Source organism: Mercurialis annua, linkage group LG8 (assembly GCF_937616625.2).
Source record: "Mercurialis annua linkage group LG8, ddMerAnnu1.2, whole genome shotgun sequence".
Taxonomy (NCBI): domain Eukaryota; kingdom Viridiplantae; phylum Streptophyta; class Magnoliopsida; order Malpighiales; family Euphorbiaceae; genus Mercurialis; species Mercurialis annua.
Genome location: NC_065577.1, coordinates 40864616 through 40883854, shown reverse-complemented (window position 1 = coordinate 40883854; position 19239 = coordinate 40864616). Strand labels below are relative to the sequence as shown.

At 31.8% G+C, this 19239-nt stretch overlaps 4 protein-coding genes across 5 annotated transcripts; 2 read left to right on the top strand and 2 right to left on the bottom strand.

The window, feature by feature from the left end:
• Nucleotides 1–1258: 1258 nt before the first annotated feature.
• On the top strand, nucleotides 1259–4681 carry LOC126659778 (uncharacterized). Its single transcript, XM_050353113.2, has 2 exons — nucleotides 1259–1960; nucleotides 4256–4681. The coding sequence occupies exons 1-2, from the start codon at nucleotides 1602–1604 to the stop codon at nucleotides 4488–4490; spliced, it is 594 nt and encodes a 197-aa protein (XP_050209070.1). The 5' UTR covers nucleotides 1259–1601; the 3' UTR covers nucleotides 4491–4681.
• Nucleotides 4682–5851: 1170 nt separating this feature from the next.
• Nucleotides 5852–6215, bottom strand: LOC126659781 (protein farnesyltransferase/geranylgeranyltransferase type-1 subunit alpha-like). The gene is made up of 2 exons (XM_050353116.1): nucleotides 6066–6215; nucleotides 5852–5947 (listed from the first exon to the last, which is right to left on the bottom strand). Exons 1-2 carry the CDS (start codon nucleotides 6213–6215, stop codon nucleotides 5852–5854), a joined length of 246 nt encoding a protein of 81 aa, XP_050209073.1.
• A 6661-nt stretch (nucleotides 6216–12876) lies between these two features.
• On the top strand, nucleotides 12877–15997 carry LOC126659776 (uncharacterized). Its single transcript, XM_050353111.2, has 3 exons — nucleotides 12877–13330; nucleotides 14234–14611; nucleotides 15220–15997. Exons 1-3 carry the CDS (start codon nucleotides 13061–13063, stop codon nucleotides 15862–15864), a joined length of 1293 nt encoding a protein of 430 aa, XP_050209068.1. The 5' UTR covers nucleotides 12877–13060; the 3' UTR covers nucleotides 15865–15997.
• A 674-nt stretch (nucleotides 15998–16671) lies between these two features.
• LOC126659779 (18.1 kDa class I heat shock protein-like) lies at nucleotides 16672–19135 on the bottom strand. 2 transcript variants are annotated; one of them, XM_050353115.2, is made up of 3 exons: nucleotides 18775–19135; nucleotides 18610–18680; nucleotides 16672–17354 (listed from the first exon to the last, which is right to left on the bottom strand). In XM_050353115.2, exon 3 carries the CDS (start codon nucleotides 17311–17313, stop codon nucleotides 16846–16848), a length of 468 nt encoding a protein of 155 aa, XP_050209072.1. In that variant the 5' UTR covers nucleotides 17314–17354; nucleotides 18610–18680; nucleotides 18775–19135; the 3' UTR covers nucleotides 16672–16845. The 2 variants fall into 2 exon arrangements, with proteins under 2 accessions (XP_050209072.1, XP_050209071.1); XM_050353114.2 differs by having other exon boundaries at nucleotides 16672–18680; nucleotides 18763–19135.
• Between the last annotated feature and the right edge of the window lie 104 nt (nucleotides 19136–19239).

The window sequence follows — 19239 nt, the reverse complement described above, 5'->3', positions numbered from 1 at the left end:
AAAATTGAACTATATTTTTACACTTTAAGCCTCTTAGTTCCCGGTTGAACCAGTTAAAGTAGCCGGTCCATTTCGGTTCTTAGAACCATGGCATAAATAATAGAAGATAGGTCACTTGGTTCTACTCTCTCTGTCATCTGGTCCCCTTGATGTTTTCCTTATTACAAATTTGACCAAAAGGGATTAATTAACTTAAGACAAGGTCTTAATTACATAAGGTAAAAATTTATAAAGTTAGGCATAAAAAATATGATGCACAATCATGAAGTTGTTGCTGATCTGCCAGACCCTTCCTTTTCATAAAGATATTAGCCTTATTATAACCAGAACACATGTTTATACCAAATGTCCATTTTACCCTCCTACAAACATATCTTATATCCAAAAGAGGAAGGACATTATTGGCCTTTTAGAACTTGAAAAAGAAATCACCTCATCAAAGATACAGTTCAAGTTCCATGATGCAAAATTAAAGAATCCAAATATATATGACAAAGAAAAGTAAAGGCTTAATTTATACTAAAGTTCTTGCATTTTTTACTTTTTACTTCATTGGTCCCTAATGCAAATTTATTAGTTATCTGGTCACTATGTAATTGTTTTTGAGAAGAATATAACTTTGCCAACTCGGTAGCAGTTATAGACGTCAGGAATACACAAAATATAATGATTCTGCTCTGACATGCTTATAATATATGCACAACATTTTTTGCGAATTCCGATAAATTTTAAAAATAAATCAATATGAAAATTTGTTCCACTTAAGTGGTTTTTTAAGATTAAAAGTAACATATATGATTGTTTATTAAATTATTATGAAATTTAAATGTGTGATGTCCAATAGTTGCTAATTATAGATCTAACTATCAGATACTATAGAATAGACGCTCAAATTTCATTCAAAAAGGACATTTCAATTGGATTATTAACTATAAAAAGATTCGGGAGCAGATCCATGTTAAGGTTCGGGTATGCTCTAACACAAGCTGCCATCATAAATTTTCAATACAATGAGGTGGAGTTTGTAGTGAAGGCCGTGTTGGAGAAAAATCTAGGCCGGATTGCCGAAAAATCAGAAGTGAATTAGAAGTTAATTATGGACTGAATTTTTTTGAAGGGATTAAATAAACTATAAATTTGATCAAGGACTAGTTAAACAAAAAACAATAAATACAAGGACTTCATTATATTTTAAGCTAAAAGAAAACACCAAGACTAAAGAAGACAAATTAAAATCTGCTTTTGCAGCATACATTATCCTACACTGTCTGAGGAAAAATAAATAGAGAGTTTAATAGGTCACTTCAACATCATATCATCTTCCCAAATCCTCCACATTTTTAAACCAATTCTCAATCATTTTAACACCAAATTTCATTTGCTCTAAAAATAATTAAATAAACATTTCTTTACAGTTCACACTCAATTATTATTTCATCTCCCCTCTGCACAATCACACAGTACTACTGCAATGAACTCAGTACTGTTTTTTAATAGTTTTTAAACCAAATAAACCCACTTGAAAAAGAACATTAAAATCTTTGGTGGGTACTTGTAATTTTTCATTTTCATGAAGATTCAAGATTTGGGTTTTAATAAAGATGCAAACTTTACAAAAACCCATTAATATTAATGTTAATGTTAATGTTGATGATGAAGAACCAAGAACAACCTTTGTAAGTGAGTTTAGTTCTTGTAATAATAATAATGATGAGATTGTTAAGGAGAGTAGATCTGATGATGAGGTGGATCTGGAGAGTGGGGTGAGTGGCGATGAGATTAAAATGCATGCATTAAAAGATGAGAAAGATTGTAGGATTTGTCATATGAGTTTGGATGTAGCTAATCAAGAATCTGGTGCTAATGGTTTGCCTATTGAGTTGGGGTGTTGTTGTAAAGATGATTTGGCTGTTGCTCATAAACATTGTGCAGAGGCTTGGTTCAAGATTAAGGGAAACAAGTAAGATTTTTTGATTTGGTTTATTTGTTTTTGTTCTTAGTGTTTTCTGTTTTTGATTTGTTTTTTCTTGTTTTGATTCTTGATTTTGTTATGTGTTAATCTTGATTTTTGGCAATGTAAACAAATAAAAGTTACACTCTTTTTTCAATGTTGTCAAATTCGACCCGGTCATTGAGCCGGTAAGGACAGAAGGTGAAGGGTTAGAGGTTCTGCTAGGATTGAACCATGATCAAACTGATTTTAGAAATTGATATATTTAATAGTTATATATGCAATTATGTAAGATTAATGTAGTCCAAGACTCTAAGCAATCTCTATGAAACAACAAATACCTCGGATTAATTGAGTGAATTGATTAGAAAAGATGAATTTTGTGTCTTATAAATTGCGTTTTTTAGTCGTAAAGTTTGAAATGAGTAAATAACTAGGTTTAGAATGGGAAATTATGTTAAATCAAATAAAGGAAGAAACCCGCAAAACCCCGTTTATTCAGACCGGGTTATACGGGTCAGCGGTACCCGGAAGGGTCATCCAAATTTTAACGGTTTTTTAAAAAAAAAGAGGGTTTTAAGGGCATCCCGGCACGGCTGAGGCACCGGTTCCCGGGTTTTCCGGTTAATCCAACCGGGTCGGGTTTGACAACGATGCCCTTTTTACTATATAGGTAGTTTCCCATTTGATTCTATTCTTAGCATTTGCTGTTTTTAACTTTTGTTTTCTATTTTGATTCTTGCTTGGTAAAGTGTTTATTTGGCAAATAATATTAAATTTAGCTATGTAGACAAAAACTGAATCAGTTTAATTCATAGGATTTTTATGGCAAGATTAGTGATACTATTGCCATCAACTTTATGCTAATTTTTTCTATATCATCTGACAGGGCAATATGATGCTTTTTTGCAAAATAAATCAAGGTTTTAAGGGGACTTTATATCAGGATTGAATTAATTATATATTAGCTGAAATAATTGAGGCCTTTAAAAAGAAAAAGAAAAGTTGGCTGTTGGCATAAGATTAATTTTGTCTATAGCAATTTATTATTTGGTTAAGAAAATGTTGGTAATATGAGCTTCATGCCATATGTGTTGTTTGTTGTTGTCTAAAGTTGTTTTTGGAGTTTGTTGCTAAAGGTAGATTTTATTAAGTATCAAACTGAGAATAATACTCTCGATTTTTAGGTCAATTAACTCCCAAATTGTACAAAATGTACACGTTTAGGGACTGCGATGACTCAATTTGAAGGTTAATTGACCTAAAAATAAAGAGTATTATTCCTAATTGGCCAAAAAATAGAGCATTGTCTCTAATTAATTAAAATGACTTAGTCAGAGTTAATTGACCATGATGCATAAGTTCAAGGACCGCGATGACCCTTTCTTCAAAATAAATAGCATAGAATTTAAAAGCATTTTGTGCAGTATATCAATAGAATAATAAATGATGTAAAAAGCAAAAGATGAATTTACCAATGATGTGCCACTTGCATTTCCAATTGCAAATATTCTTCAATGTTTGATTCTTGAAATTACATTGTCAAAACTAATGTATCTAAGTATCTTTTTCTTTTTTCTAGTTGAGATTGACACTTGCAATATTAATAGTTGTATGATTTTTTATATTAATAAAGAGTATTAAATCTAATTTTTTATTATTTTTGGCACTTATTAGTGTGTTAAGAATACATGCATTTGGCAAAGTGATGGTATCTCATATACTGTGTGTCTGAAATTGGTAGCTTATAAAGAAAGGTAAATTGTTCGCCGCCTCTCACTAAAGTTCGTACTATACAAGATGCGCTCAGGAATATAGTATTTTATCATGGGGTCGGATTCTAAGTTTGGACGTATTCCTATTTGATACCAGGGTCGACTCAAAGCCATAATGTCTCAAAATGAGGTTCTTAGTATGTAGACTATTGCCTTGGGAAGATCTGTTTCCCGACCTATAATTTCTGCTGTTTATTTCTCCCCTTTTTTTTTTGAATTCGTAGATAATTGAAAGAAAACATTGATTTCTCCATGTGATTTCTTGCTACATTATGTATGAATGTAAATTGTTTATTTTCGGCAGCATGACGAACGTATCTTGATTAGAACATATAGGCAATTTCTGACTGGATTTAGAACAACTTGGAAGATACTCATCATTCACATAGTATAATGATTGTATTTAGAGACGGATACATATATTGCCGACTTTTATTGATTTTGGTCAATGATTCAACATTGAATATATCCAGACGTTGTCGTTCTGTTGGATCAATATTGAAAGTGATTTTGTTTTGTTGATTTGCAGAACCTGTGAGATTTGTGGATCAGTTGCTCGCAATGTTACGGGTCCAAATGAAGTAGAGTTGGTCGAGCAGTGGAATGAAGGCAATGAAGCTGCAGTAGCAACAGCAGCTCCGTCGGTGCACGCCATAGAGACTCGACACTTCTGGCAGGGCCACCGGTTCCTGAATTTCTTGCTAGCATGTATGGTTTTTGCCTTTGTCATCTCTTGGCTCTTTCACTTCAATGTACCTTCATAAATTAAATCATGCATTGAGTATAGTAAATTTCTTGAATATTATGATCGAGTTTGAAGAGATGCGTAGTAAAGTACCATAGCTTAGTGCATATAAAGCAAGTTTTATGCCTGTCTATATTAATATTAAATCTTGAACTCAAGGTTCCGCAATCCGTTCCTCTTTTATGTTAAATTGAGTTTCTTTTTAATTGATTTCTAGCATCGATATTGCATTGCTTGTCTAAGTTTGTGGTAGTGTAGAACTCAAGTAAGCTGCATAAAACTACATGCTCCGATAAAATGGCGGAAAGAGAAAATGAAGGAAAAGAGCGAAATTTTGGTCTAAGATTAATTAACTACTTTTATGTTGTCCATACTATCGATAAATTTTAAGTAATTTTTTTTCATATTTTCTAATGTTTTTTTTTTCCGCATACACTAACTTGATTGTCGGAGTAGACTAGGGAAAATCCCGTCAAATGTTCCTTTGATGTTTGTTCACTTATTATAGACTGTAGCTGACTTTTACAACTTGCATATTATTTAGTAATTTATTAAATATATTATAGAAAAATACTTACATATTCTAAGTGTATAAATTAAATCGAAATTGTAAACCACCAATATCATATTGAAAAAAAAAAACAAGTCAAATCTATTTAGTAAAACAGTATCTAATAATTTATGGTTGACATTTTTTTCAGTTATATTGTCAGCTCGAGTACTGGTTTTGTTTTGATTAAGTTTTTTTATGATAAATACTTATAAAGTACTTTTTATAATTACAATTTACAAGTCAAACATAGAGAATACTTTTTTTTTTTAATTTGTAATTTAAGGGAAAAAAAGTTGTTTTTAAATTACAGATTCTTGTAAAATGAGTCACCAACTCACACTGCCATGGACATCAGCAATCAGCTAGGCGGCTAATGCCGGCAGCTTGCTCTTCCGGCACATCCAATACTCGGACTCTTATCGGATCCACACGCTCCAATATACAACATACTGCTTTCCCTAAGTCTGCTTTCGTTGAATCAGTCATCAAAGCATCAACAGCATCTCGAAGCTCTTAGCTTGGTTGAAACCCGTGGCAAATACATGGTTAGTTTTAGCACTCAAAATTTCAGACATACAGAAGAGACTTGAGGGTCACTAATCCAGTAAGACTTTCTGTCGCCGTTGTAGAGACCTCGAGGATACCGCCAGGGGCTCTCGTTCTCAGGGTTACCTAAAATGGCCTCCACCGTGAACTTTGTTTCGCATGGTCTTCAAGCCTCCCAATAAGGGAGATCTACTTATAACAAAGTGCCTCTGTTACAAGACAAAGATTACATTATTATGTTTCTGAGAATTATTTGAAAATGTGAAATGTCGGATACTTGCCTAATTCCAAGCAGAATTGTTAAAAACGTCGTCTTCAAGGAGCTGCCGACAATAGTCAAGTTCATCTTCCCATCCTCCTAAAGCCTGCAGTACCCACTGAAAACAAGATGAAATGCAACAACTCACTCAAAATGTTACATCCTCCGAAAATCGACAAAAAATAACCGATATGCATTTGGCATATAGAGCCATAGAGGACTAAAGAAGAACAAACCTGTCGATGGGACCAAGCATGACAATTTTTTGCATCAAGGGAAAGAATTTTCCTGATAAACTGAAGTTCCTTTGCTGCAGCATCAGCACCTAATTTCTCGGCGACCCACCGCCTATGATGCCTGTCGATTCCTACATTTCGAAATTCCATTTCGTTTTTGAGAATATTTCCAAAACTCTGAAATTTAATCTTAACAATCTAAATATCTTGTAAAAATGTGATTTTTTTCATTTCTCATTTCAGCCTTTTCACTTTTGTAACAATAAGTACTTCGATACATTCTTCACTACGGCCAACTGCATAAAGTTTCAAACATTTGACCTCTAACCATTAAAGCATATAATCAACCAGCAAATCTAAAATCATAAACTTAAATCCCTTAAGTGCTAATGACCAAATCAATTTACTGCCTATTGTGAGGAACTTAGATTGCACGGACACAGACACGGACTTGAAAAAATGGAACACTTGGACACGGACACGGCGAAACAGTGTTAATTTTTTAGTAAAAAGTGAAGTTTCGTGTCTGAAACATCAAGTGTCCGACATGTTTGCGAAACGGAACAAGTTAATTGAATGAAGCATCTGTCCTGCATAGTAAGGAACTATAATGATCTATACTGTTTTTGTCGCATGAAAATCATTTCTAATAGTATTTACACTTTGTTGTCATTGATTTTTTTATATTTATGTTATTGATAATTTAATTTTTTTAATTATATGTAGTAATTGTAACTAAAATTTAAATTTTTTTTACAAAAGTTATATTCGATAACATTTTAAGTTAATTTTTGTATAGACATTATATAATTTTTTTAAAATTATTTATTTAAGTTATAACAAATATTGCTATTGTATAATATAGTTTTAAAAAATTCTAAATTATTTATACTATAAATTAGTTAAAACGGGTTTTTTCTTTAGGATATAGGTAACCAAAAAATAGCCAAAAATATTTATTATATGTATTTTAAAAAAGTTAAAACACTAATATAAAGAAGGTTCAAACACAAAATAGAAAAGGCTTATCCTCTTAAATTCCCCCCACCTTTTACCCCCAATTCGTTTGCACCCTCACGTTGTAAAACCACCAAATATACCCAAATTACGACCTTTCACTTTTAATTGCACCCTAAAGCATTAAATTGACCTCTTTTCACTTGAAAAATGTTCAAATCAATACTTTAAATTTTAGCATATATTTTAAAATAGGACTTAATATTTTATTTAAAACAAAAATAAACCTATTTTTTCAAGTGAAAAGAGATCAATTTAATGCTTGAGGGTGCAATTGAAAGTGAAAGGTCATAATTTGGGTATATTTGGTGGTTTTGCAATGTGAGGGTGCAGACGAATTGGGGGTAAAAGGTGAAGGGTTTTTTTAAGGAGATAAGCCAATAGAAAATCTGAAAAACTTCAGTAATTATTTCTTTTATAAATGAAATTCAATACATTTTCAATTATAATGATTAAATGAAGTTCCGAGATGAGACAATTATATCAATATATTATATTAATATTTTATTTTAATAATTAGGGAGAAAGAAGCGCTTGTGATAGGATTTGAATCCACGATTTAACAGTTTTCTGTCTAACATTATTTGAATTATAGCTCATTGGTTTGCATTAATATTATTCATATCTTTAAAAGTTTAATTATGCAAATATTATTATCACTCACCAGTTACTATTTCTCAAGAGACAACTTTTTTTTTTATTAGTATTGTTGGGAGAATATGATTAATTACTTTACCCAGAAAGAAGAGTGACAGTTTATGAGTAGACATGTGGTAGATCTGCCGAAACATGGGGGAACAAAGCATGAAGCCATACTCATTTCTCAACTTTTAGTGCACACAATCTTGTTTTTCTATACATTATTATTACTATAGACCCTAGAGAATAATATGGTTGCATGATATTTATTTGAGAGACAATAATGGACAATCTATTTACTATATCACAAGTCTACTTTTTGATACAGAAAATTTAAAAATTTACCATTAATAATTTAATATCAATTGATGTCGTGACTGTATTAAAAAAAAAAGTTCATCATTGAGATTGATACAAATGATAAACAACTTGATATCGCTTAAATAAAATTTCGGATTCGAATCTTGCGAATGCAAAAAATTCCGATGTCAGATTTATCCATCATGTCAGGTGCACGACGCAGGTCGGATTCGGATTGGCCAGAGCGACAAAAAAAAACGAAGTTTAGTAGAATCTTAACATTTTTTATTGTTAATTTTCTTACCTTTTTTTTGATATGATCATGAGGTGTCCTGAACGAGTTCCAACTATGAAATGGCACTTTTAAGCCTTCCATATTCAGATTAATCCCCACTCGAGCCGGGTAGGTTTCTTGCGGGAGGTAAAACTCTGACCCCAAATTTTAAACGGATACATACATGAGTACGGTTCGAACCTGCGATCTCACTTAAGTGAGAAAAGCGTCTTACCAATTCATCTACGCCATGAGATTCTTACCTTTTTTATTATATTTATTAAGTGTACTATTTCGTTTCTTTCTTCAATTGCCTAACTATTTTTCTCTCTTATATTAATTACTCTATTTATTGTGTGGTTCGGCCGTTATTTATGTTTATTATATTTATTTTTATTATATTTATTGAGTAGAACTTAATAGTCGGTCATGAATTTATAAATTATTTATTAAGCATCTTATTACTTTTTTATAATAATAAATTAAATAACTTAGTAACGTAAGCCTCCTCCTGATACATGGAATGTTTTGAAGACATGTTAGCTATACTTATTAGTCAGAAGATAATCCAAAATGGATTATTTTTTTTTTTTGAAATAAAAAGTTCTATTAATCAAAAGCTGATTGATCAGCCAGTACATAGAATTTGATAATCGGAGGGACATGCCCCAACCAATTAGATAAACTAAAATAGTCATATACTACCACATGAGATTTTCTATCGTAATTAAAACAACATATATGCATCTCAATTAAGCTAAAGTAGTCATGTGCTATCAAACTGATAATATTACAAAGCAAAGAGTTGTTGTTGAAGGCATCCATTACAACCTTTGAAATAAAGGGAATTAGATTAGCTTCGCTTGCCATGATAATACTAACTTTAATCGCACGACTGCTACAGCTAGCAGCTATAACTTCATCGTTAAAAGTCCTAATCACATCTTTTGTGACATATCTCTTCTCTTGAACATTAAAGACATCATCTATACTGACGAAAAATATACCGATATTTGGTGAAATCCGTTGTAAGATGGTGGCTCTAATTGTTTTAGAGATCCAAATCGCTTGCATCGCAAAATACAATTTCATCTCCAACGATGAACAAAACTATTCTTAATTTCGATTAGAACAGATCTAATAAAATTAAGATACTAAGGTAGAAAAATAATTTCTAGATCTAGACCAAAATTGGCCAAGAAATAAACTTTATTCAAAATTAAAGAGAAAAACTATGGAAAAGACTAAAAAACTGAATTTAAGAGATTGGGGAGGTGATTTTTGGCCAAGAATGGCCAAAAACCACCTCCCAAATGAATGAAAAGGAAAAACTTACTAGGGTTTGAGAGGTTTCTCAAAGAGAGAGACGGCTAGGGTTTGTTAAATCCCTCTCCAAAATGGATTATTAAATTATCCAAGAACGTGCACAACATAATTGAGATACACTAAAGTTTAAAAGACTTTATAAATATTTGGATTTTCCTATGAAGAATCTAAATGATTAATATTATATTGTTCGGTCTAAATTAAGATTATGTACTCAAATCTCATAAATTACAAGTTCATGTAATCCGATAGCATAATTGAATAAATAAACAAAAACCAGCTAATACGGCACGGCAATTGTGCCACAAATTTTAGATTGATTGCCTTATTAAACCAACATTTCTTTCAATTTCAATTAAATTGTCGGTTGCTTTGCTTATGTTTAGCCTTCCCTCATAATGTTTAATTATATTACGATTAATTTAATTTTATACACTTTTATTCTAAAGTTTTGTTGCTTAGATGTTAATAGATAGAGTGAACATTTGAAGGCTTGGCCTAGTGGCCAAACTTTTCATATTGTATCTGTAGATTTAGTTCGACCCCGATTCTCTCAGGCAATTATTCGTCTGTTTAAAAAGTGTTTACACTAGCAACTAATTCCGCTAGTTTCCCGCTAATAAAACGACTAGGTCTATTTCTGCTGAAAAAAATAGATAGAGTGAGCAAATTGTCGGTTCACTTAACCGATCTATTTCAATTAATTTTACTTAAATATTTTAGGTGATTTGGCTAGTTTGGTTAACTTGATTTGATTAATAAATTCAGTTACATGAATTAATTAAATATTTTATATATACTTTAGTTTGTTTATTATTATTATTATTATTATTATTATTATTATTATTATTATTATTATTATTGGTTTGATAGTTAACAAAATTGACTAACTAATTAGGCTGGTTAAGATTTTGGCTAATTTTATTAAATTGATTTTGATTACAATTAAGCCTAATGAAAAAAAAGTCAGATGTTTGCTGAAAGTTCCCGTTCTGTCCAAATCATATTATATCGTTTTAAAAAATGTCTAACTCGAAAAGGAGTACGATGGTGTTGATGTTTCGCTGATATGAACTCCCATATATTTGCCATGTATGAAAATATTTTAACGGTTGGGACAAAATGAGGGCTTAATAATCCAAATATACCTCATCTTTTTGACTTTTTTTGTTTATGTTCCAAATTTTTAAAATCTTCAATTTTAACCGATATCCCAATTTTTAATTTTAAAAATAGCCATTGGTTTAAATTAGAGTGAAAAACGATTCAAATGTATCATTTATATTGCTTCATATTATACCCGTTTATCTTTATACCATCAAAATTTTAAACATGAAGAGTACTTTTAAACATTTTTCTACTCTAATATAAACAAATATCTAGAATTGAAATTAAAAATTGAAAATGGAATAAAATTTACGATATTGTAAATTTACGCCACAAATATAAAAGATCGAAAATGTAAAATATTACTCATTAATGAAGCCAAACAAGAATTTATATAATGAAATTTGAATTCTCAGGCTCAATTTGAATGGAATTCCAATATTAGAAATTAATTGCTGTGCACAACAAACTCCATCTACTTCCAAAGAAAATGTCAAAAAAACAAGTAAACTATCAACATCTGAACTAGAATAGAAAAAAAAATAAATCATCCATAAAACAGCTTTAAAATCTGAAGTCTAGTGAAAGTTATATAATATGGTAAAATTCAAATTTATAGTTATTTAACAAATTTTATCTAATTTAGCCACTAAATTGAAAATTTTGGACCATTAAAGTAAGTTAAGGAAAATTGTTTATTACATCTGTATTCCATTTTGAATCTGTTGGATAAATAATTAAATACAGTTGTGCAACACCAATCTCATAAAATTCAATTATATTGGGTAATTCCATTCACATTTGTATTGAAATATCAATTGTTTCCTAAAAAAATAAATCAATAGTTTATCTCTAATCCTTTGCAAGTCTTTTTATTTTTTCTATTCTCCTTATTAATTCAGTTACCCCTTTACTCCTTTTTTTATAATTTTTTAATAGTCTCAAAATGGGAAAACACTATGTTTACATTTATTCAAATTTAAAAACAAAACACTATATTTGTCACTATAATTAATAAATTTGACCTATTGGCTAGGCTAGCAAAGGGAAGAAAATTGTCAAGCTCCTTGAAGACTATAAAACCAAAAACAAAGAAATAACACACAATTTCAACACATAGTTAGGTGTAGTTAATTATTTAAAACTAAAACCAAAATAAAAGTCATTGGATACAGAAAAAGGAAACAAAAATAAATATCCAAAAACAAGTCGAAGTTTTCACACTCACCATCATTAACCATAAAATAAAAGCAAAACAAAATGATATGTGTATATTTCGTTTTGTCACATATATAATGATCAAAAAAATTTACAAGTTTGATATGTTATTGTTTTAAGGTTTGCTTGATATATTTAGGACTCGTTTAAAACTGATATGACACAATATAATATTATATTTACAACTCGTTTAAAACTGACGTGACACAATATATATATATATATATATATATATATATATATATATATATATATATATATATATATATATATATATATATATACACACACACACGAGTACAAAATTTATTCTATTTGGTACATAAAATATCATATTACTTCAGTTACAAACATGACATGAATAGATTTGATAACGTTAGATTTAAAATAATAAATCCAACAGACAAATTTAAAAATTATATTATATATGATAAATAAGTTATAGTATTCATTTTTTCTAGGCTTAATCATCCAAAAATATTTCACATTTTCAATATTTTTCCATTCATAGCTCAAATTTTAAAAAATATCAATTTTAGTTCATTTTTCAATTTTCAGAACCATCTATTTTAATTAAAGTGAAAAAAAATTAAATATATCTTTCGTATTATTTCATATTGTTGCAATTTTCCGTTTTACCATTAATAATCTCAACACATAAAAAAGCATATTTGAACTAGTATTATTTACTCCAATTAAACAACTGATTACAATTAAAACTGAAAATTGAAACTATGCTAAAATTAACTATTTTGAAAATTTTGGTGGTAGACGAAAAAAGTAGCAAAGATGAGATACTTTTGAATAATTAAACGCTCTAATTTAGACAAACATTGATTTGATAATCTAATGATTAAACCATAATCTAAAACCATAAAACAAATCAAAATATGAAAACCTTATTATATAAGAAAAGTAAGAGAATGAAAGCGTGCAAACACGACATAAAAGATAGTACACCACGTTAGAGTAGTGGCCAATGGTCGGTTGGTAAATATCTCATCTTTTTCTCTCTATTTTCTTCTTCACTTCTCATTCAAAATCAACAACAAAAAAACCATCAATCTTTTTTTTTATCCGGCTAGACATTGAACGTTAACTTTTTTTATTTCCGATGAGGAAGCTTTGTCCGAACTTTGACAGAGAAGATGGGTTGGACACAGTTCTTGAAGTTCCGATACCGGAGGAGATGTTCGGTTGTAATAAAAATGGGAACAAGTCGTGGCAGAATATGAAAGCTTGGATTAGACCACACCATGAAAAATCAATGGCTGCTAATAAAAATACTGAGATTCAGCTTTTGCTTGGCGTTGCCGGAGCTCCGTTGATCCCTCTTCCTATTCGTTGTGATCATCAGTTTATTAATGCTAAAGACCAACCTATTGTAAGTTCACTCATCCATCTCTTCATTTTAGCTAGATAGCACGGATATTTCATTGGTCCAGGGTTTTCTGTTTCAAAAACGTGTCGGAAATGTAACATTTCGGATATGAAACTTCATTTTTAACATAAAAAAATTGAAATAACCTCGTTTCGGGGTATTTGTATTCAAGTGTTTCGTTTTTCATGTATGTATCCATGCTACCTAGCTAGCATTATAGTAATACCAAATTGGTCATACAAAAAGTTTAACGTTATTTAAGATGGTGGTACTTTATCACTTTCCGATTTAATAAAACAACCGGATAAATGATATTTATGCTTCTATCTCGGTCTCATGTCCGGATTGAAAAAATAATTATGGCTATCAAATTATGTGTTTTTACAGAATGGTTATTGATTTTTAACCAAATTCCAGTTTTACAAACAACGGCATATCATTAAATGAATTCACACGAAAAATTACTTATATGGCCGATAAAAAATGCAAGTGTTTTAGTTTTTTTGCCACTTAGAACTTCAACATTTTTAAATATTACAAAAGATACTCTTCAAATTTTTGAAAAGAGCACCACAACCCTTTTAGTTTTTTTTTTTGACAATCACTCCCTCAGATTTTTAGTTATTTGTGTATATTTTTTCAGGTGTGAGGGTTTATTTGTACCATTTAAAAGTATTGAGGGCCTAAGTGGCCAAGAAAAAACTAATAAGGCTTATGTGATCTTTTTGAATAACTTAAGAGGTTTTTTTTTATACTTATTTCCAAAATTAAACATCTAATACTACTTTAACATAATTAAAATTATATATCAAACTAAATATAGAATAAACATTTAGTACAATTCAAATTTTTGATTCTTTTTTTTGCATATAGAACTATAGAGAATTTAATTTTTAAAATATACAGGAGGCATCAATGGCAAAATACATAGTGCAACAATACATAGCAGCAGTGGGAGGGGAAAATGCATTAAATTCAGTAGACAGCATGTATGCAATGGGAAAGGTGAAAATGGTAGCATCAGAATTTTGTGCACGAGAAGGAAAAATTAGTACTAATAGTAATAATAAGGTAGTAAAAGTTAAGAATTTAAAAAATGGAGGGGGAGAAATGGGAGGATTTGTTCTATGGCAAAAGAGGCCTGAGTTATGGTGTTTAGAGTTGGTGGTTTCCGGTTGCAAAATTAGCGCCGGCAGCGACGGAAAAGTTGCTTGGAGGCAGACTCCTTGGCACCACTCCCATGCTTCAAGAGGCCCACCTCGGCCCCTCCGCCGTTTCCTTCAGGTAAAAACCTTTGCATTCTTGAATTTTGGCAGCATGATTAGAGCGTGTAAAAATCGAATTAAATCAAATAATCGAGCCAAATTGACAATTTGATTTCATATTATAAAAATTTAATTTGGCAGATTCAATTTTTTTCGACAGTTTTTAAATCGATTAGTTTGATTTGGTTTGGATTAACTTTTTAATTCTTTAATCATTAAATTCGGTTCTGTTCATTTTAATTTTTTTAAATAGCAAAATTTTCATTTCAAATCCATACGTGACAGCTGAATTTTATTTATTTTTACCACTAATTTTGATTTTTTTCTTGAAAATTAATCACGTATGTATAATTTTATTTTAACGGGAAATGTTTAGGCCAAGTTACGCATATGTGAAATTTTCATGCAAAAGAAAAGTAAACTTTGGCTGCCTGATGCATTTTTCACCAACAAAGCTCTCATTAAAACAAAGTTAAAATTAGATAATTAAAATTGAAACGAGTCAAAGTTAAAATTACCAAGCAGTAATATTTTTGGTACCCATCTAATCAATTATCCAACCAATTTTACTCATAATCTGTTCATGCAATTTATCAATTTCTGATGAGCTTGAATCAAATTCCACAGGGTCTTGATCCAAAATCCACAGCCAATTTATTCTCCAACTCAATTTGCATAGGCGAAAAGGCGATCCACGGCCAAGATTGTTTCATACTAAAACTCGAAGCCGAAACCTCATCACTAAGAGCAAGAAGCACAAATAACGTAGAAATTTTACGCCACACGGTTTGGGGCTATTTCAGCCAAAGAACTGGTCTATTGTTTCAACTAGAAGACTCTCATCTCTTACGAATCAAATCCGGTCCAGGGAACGATAGCATTTTTTGGGAAACGACAATGGAATCCATAATTAAAGATTACCGAACTATCGACGGAATTAACATTGCACACGGCGGAAAAACTTCAGTTTCGCTATTTAGATTTGGCGATAATTCAAAAAACCATTCAAGAACACGAATTGAAGAAATTTGGGAGATTGAAGAAGTTGACTTTAATATAAAAGGATTGTCTATGGATTGCTTTTTGCCGCCTAGTGATTTGAAAAAAGACGGCGAAGATCAAGGTTTCGAAAAGTTACCGATGAAGATTAGATCGGCTTCTACTAAAATTAATGCGAATGTTAAGATTCTTGCTGTTGATGATGATGATTTGGATGATAGTACTACTACTACTGAAGAATTTGATGATGAAGATGATTCGAAGAGTTTTTGAATTTAGTTTTTGATTTGTAAATATGAGTTACTGATCAACTTAATTCCTCTCTGAGGTTTTTTGGATTGAGTAATTAGGTATATATGAATATAAGCTCTCATTAATTAGATGGAGCTGCTTTTATTACTGCTTAGCTTTATGTTACATTGATCAGAATGATATCAAGCTGGATATATCATTGATATGAAATTGAACATTACCTGGAAAAAAATGCTGAAATGAATAAAAACATCAAAACAACTATGCTAAAACAACAAACATTGAAACGGCGATGCACAGATATTAAAACAAAGACGGCAAACCGACAAACGCTGAAACGGCGAGGCTAAAACGGCAAACATCGAAGAGGCCATGTTAAATCCACAAACAGCGAAACAGCAAGGCAAAAACCACAAGCGTCGAAACGAAGAGGCTGGGCTAAAACCCAAACGCCGAAATGAAGAGGCTGGGCTAAAACCACAAACGTTGAAGCGGCGAGGCTGGTTAAACCACAAACGCCAAGAACAGAACAAAAACACGGCAACGGCCAAACACATAGTCAGCATGAACATCCAGCAACGGCCAGCGTCGAAGTCGGAACGCAAAGGCGGCAACGGCCAGCGTCAAAGTCGGAACGCAACGGCCAGCGTCGAAGTCGGAATGCAACGGAGGCAACAGCCTACATCGAAGTCGGAATGCAAAGGCGGCGACAGCTAACGTCGAAGTCAGAACAGGAGGCAACGGTCACTGCCAAAATCGTTCCGGAATGATTTCGTGGTAAATACAGTCTACTAACATCAAAATGATAACAATCACTGAACATCGAAATGAAAACACCAAAATGAAAAACTATATTACAATATAGCATCCACTGTTTGCTACAAAAACATAATAAAAACAGATCATCATACATATTTTCACAAGCTAAAACCTTTAAAAAAACTATATTACAATATGCACACTTTTATACATATCTACACCATCAGAAGTCCCAAATTCTTTTCAAGCTCCAATCTCAATAGACTTGACCTCGGGTTTCTTCGGACCCTCTTTAGGCACAACTATTTTAAGCAAACCATTTTCCATATTAGCTTTAATTCCGTCCATTTTCGCATTTTCCGGCAACCTGAACCGCCTCAAGAACCGCCCGCTGCTCCTCTCAACTCGATGCCACTTATCATTCTCTTCTTCTTGTTCTTTGGTTCTTTCTCCACTGATTTGAAGTACTCTGTCATCCTCAACTTCGACTTTCACCTCCTCTTTCTTTAAACCAGGAAGATCGGCTGTGAATATGTGAGCCTCCGGTGTTTCTTTCCAGTCCACCCTCGTGGCAGCGATCGCAGCGGTTTCTCGCTGAGGTTGCGGTGGATTTGCTCCGGTGAAGAGAGGGAAGCCCTCGAATGGGTCCCATATGTCGAGTGAGAATGGATCGAAGATGTTGCTCCTTCTTCCTCCGATGCTTAGAGCCATTGATATTTTTTCTTTTTAAAATTTTAAGGTTTGATTTTGTTCTGGAAAAGGATTATGAGTAATTTATATTGAATCAAAGAACCATCAAAATCTACGTGTCACTGCTACTTTCTTACACGTCATAACAGATTTACATGTGTGAGTTTCATCAACAGCCAAGTGGTAATGAGATTTGGTTCGTTGCATAACCTGCTGGCATTTATATGCCACGTGTACCGTTGATTACTGCCCTGTCAAGTTCTAGTTTTTCTTCCAGAAAAGATGCGGATAAACATTACATCAGAATTTTGAGACAAATTACTTGAGTAAGGATCGAGCTCAGCCCAAATAGCTAAAGCTCTTTATTGCATTTAAAACTGATTTAAAAGATAACGTTGTATAATAAACGAAATTAACAACTATGACAACTGCCCTCTTAAAAAAAGACAACTGGACTATTTTTAACTGATAAATTATTTTAATAGTAGTGTGCCAAAATTTTAAATAATTTTTATTATAAATAAGTTTTAAGGAGAAACATAATTTTTTTTTCAATTAAAACTTTTTTACTTATCCTATAAATATAACTGTTAAAATTTCTGTAAAAAAATAGACTAAAATAAAAGAATTATTCTAAAAAACATTTCATCAGTTTATTCATATAAAATTATTGCATCTATATACAAAGTGATTAGAAGGAGAACCAATCAATAAGTAATTATAAATCAAATGGTATAAGTGCGAAAGAGAAATATTTTAGGTTGTGCATTGAATTCCTCCGGATAATAAGAACCGGACCGGCCAGTTGAGTCAAAACCCAACCAGCTATTCTTTTTGATTTACCCTAAAAATCAAAAATCTTAAACCAGATTGGACCGGATGATGTAGATGGAACCACCTGTAGAACCATTGGTTACCCTGATTGAACCAGCAGTTGAGCTGCTAGTTCAATCAGTTAGATCCTCATTCTTGCCTAAACTACATATAACCGATTGAACCGATAAACCTGGCTATACCTGGAAACGGTGACCAAACTTTCCGCGATTTCGGCCACCGGTTCGATTTTTAAAAAACTCAAACAATTTAGCAAATTTACAATAACAAAGTTCATCCAAAAATTCCCCATTAAACAATTAGCAGCAAGAAAAGTATGAATGATAATAAGAAGACCAATTAAAATGCCCATTTACATCCAATCATCCATGCAAAAACCATCTTCTTCATCAAAGAAAAAGATTAGAAAACACTAAAAAAAGTTCCAACTTAACCCAATTGAAATACTAAGAAAAATAAAATGAAACCGACAGTTCAACGTACCATATCACAGTGCACTGCACATCGGAATTAGGATCCACCTTTCTTACCATCCTTCCGAAAAAATTCTGAAACTGAGCAACAAAGGAAAAAAAATTAGGGTTTCAATAAAATAAAATTCAATTTCAATTTCAATTTCAATTTCAATTTCAAAACCTAGCGTATTACAGTGGTGGAAGCCTCTGCAAGAAAATACTACGGCCCCCGACAGATAGATGGAACAGCGCACAGCAGACCAAAAAACTTCCCCCGCCGGTTTAGTATTGGCAGCAGCTCGTGGGTTCACACGGCGAGCTGGTGGTGAGTTCACACGGCGATTCAGAGCCTCCACGGTCAGAGTTAAGTTCTCCACCTGTTGCGTTACGTTTTTGACTTGTTCTTCCAATCGAGTAGCATCAACGTCGGCACCGGCGTCGTCGGCCATTGTTAAGGCGGGGTTTGAAGAGGGAGGGTTTTTGCCGTTTGCGTTGTTTTAACGAGAGGTTTTTCTGAACTTTGTTGTACTCGTTAAACTTTTATTTTATTTGCATTTGTGTGAGTATATATAAATATAATTAATTATAACAAATTGCAGTATCTGATTAATTTTTTTATTAATGATTTTAAGAAGTATGATCGGGAAAAAAAAATACT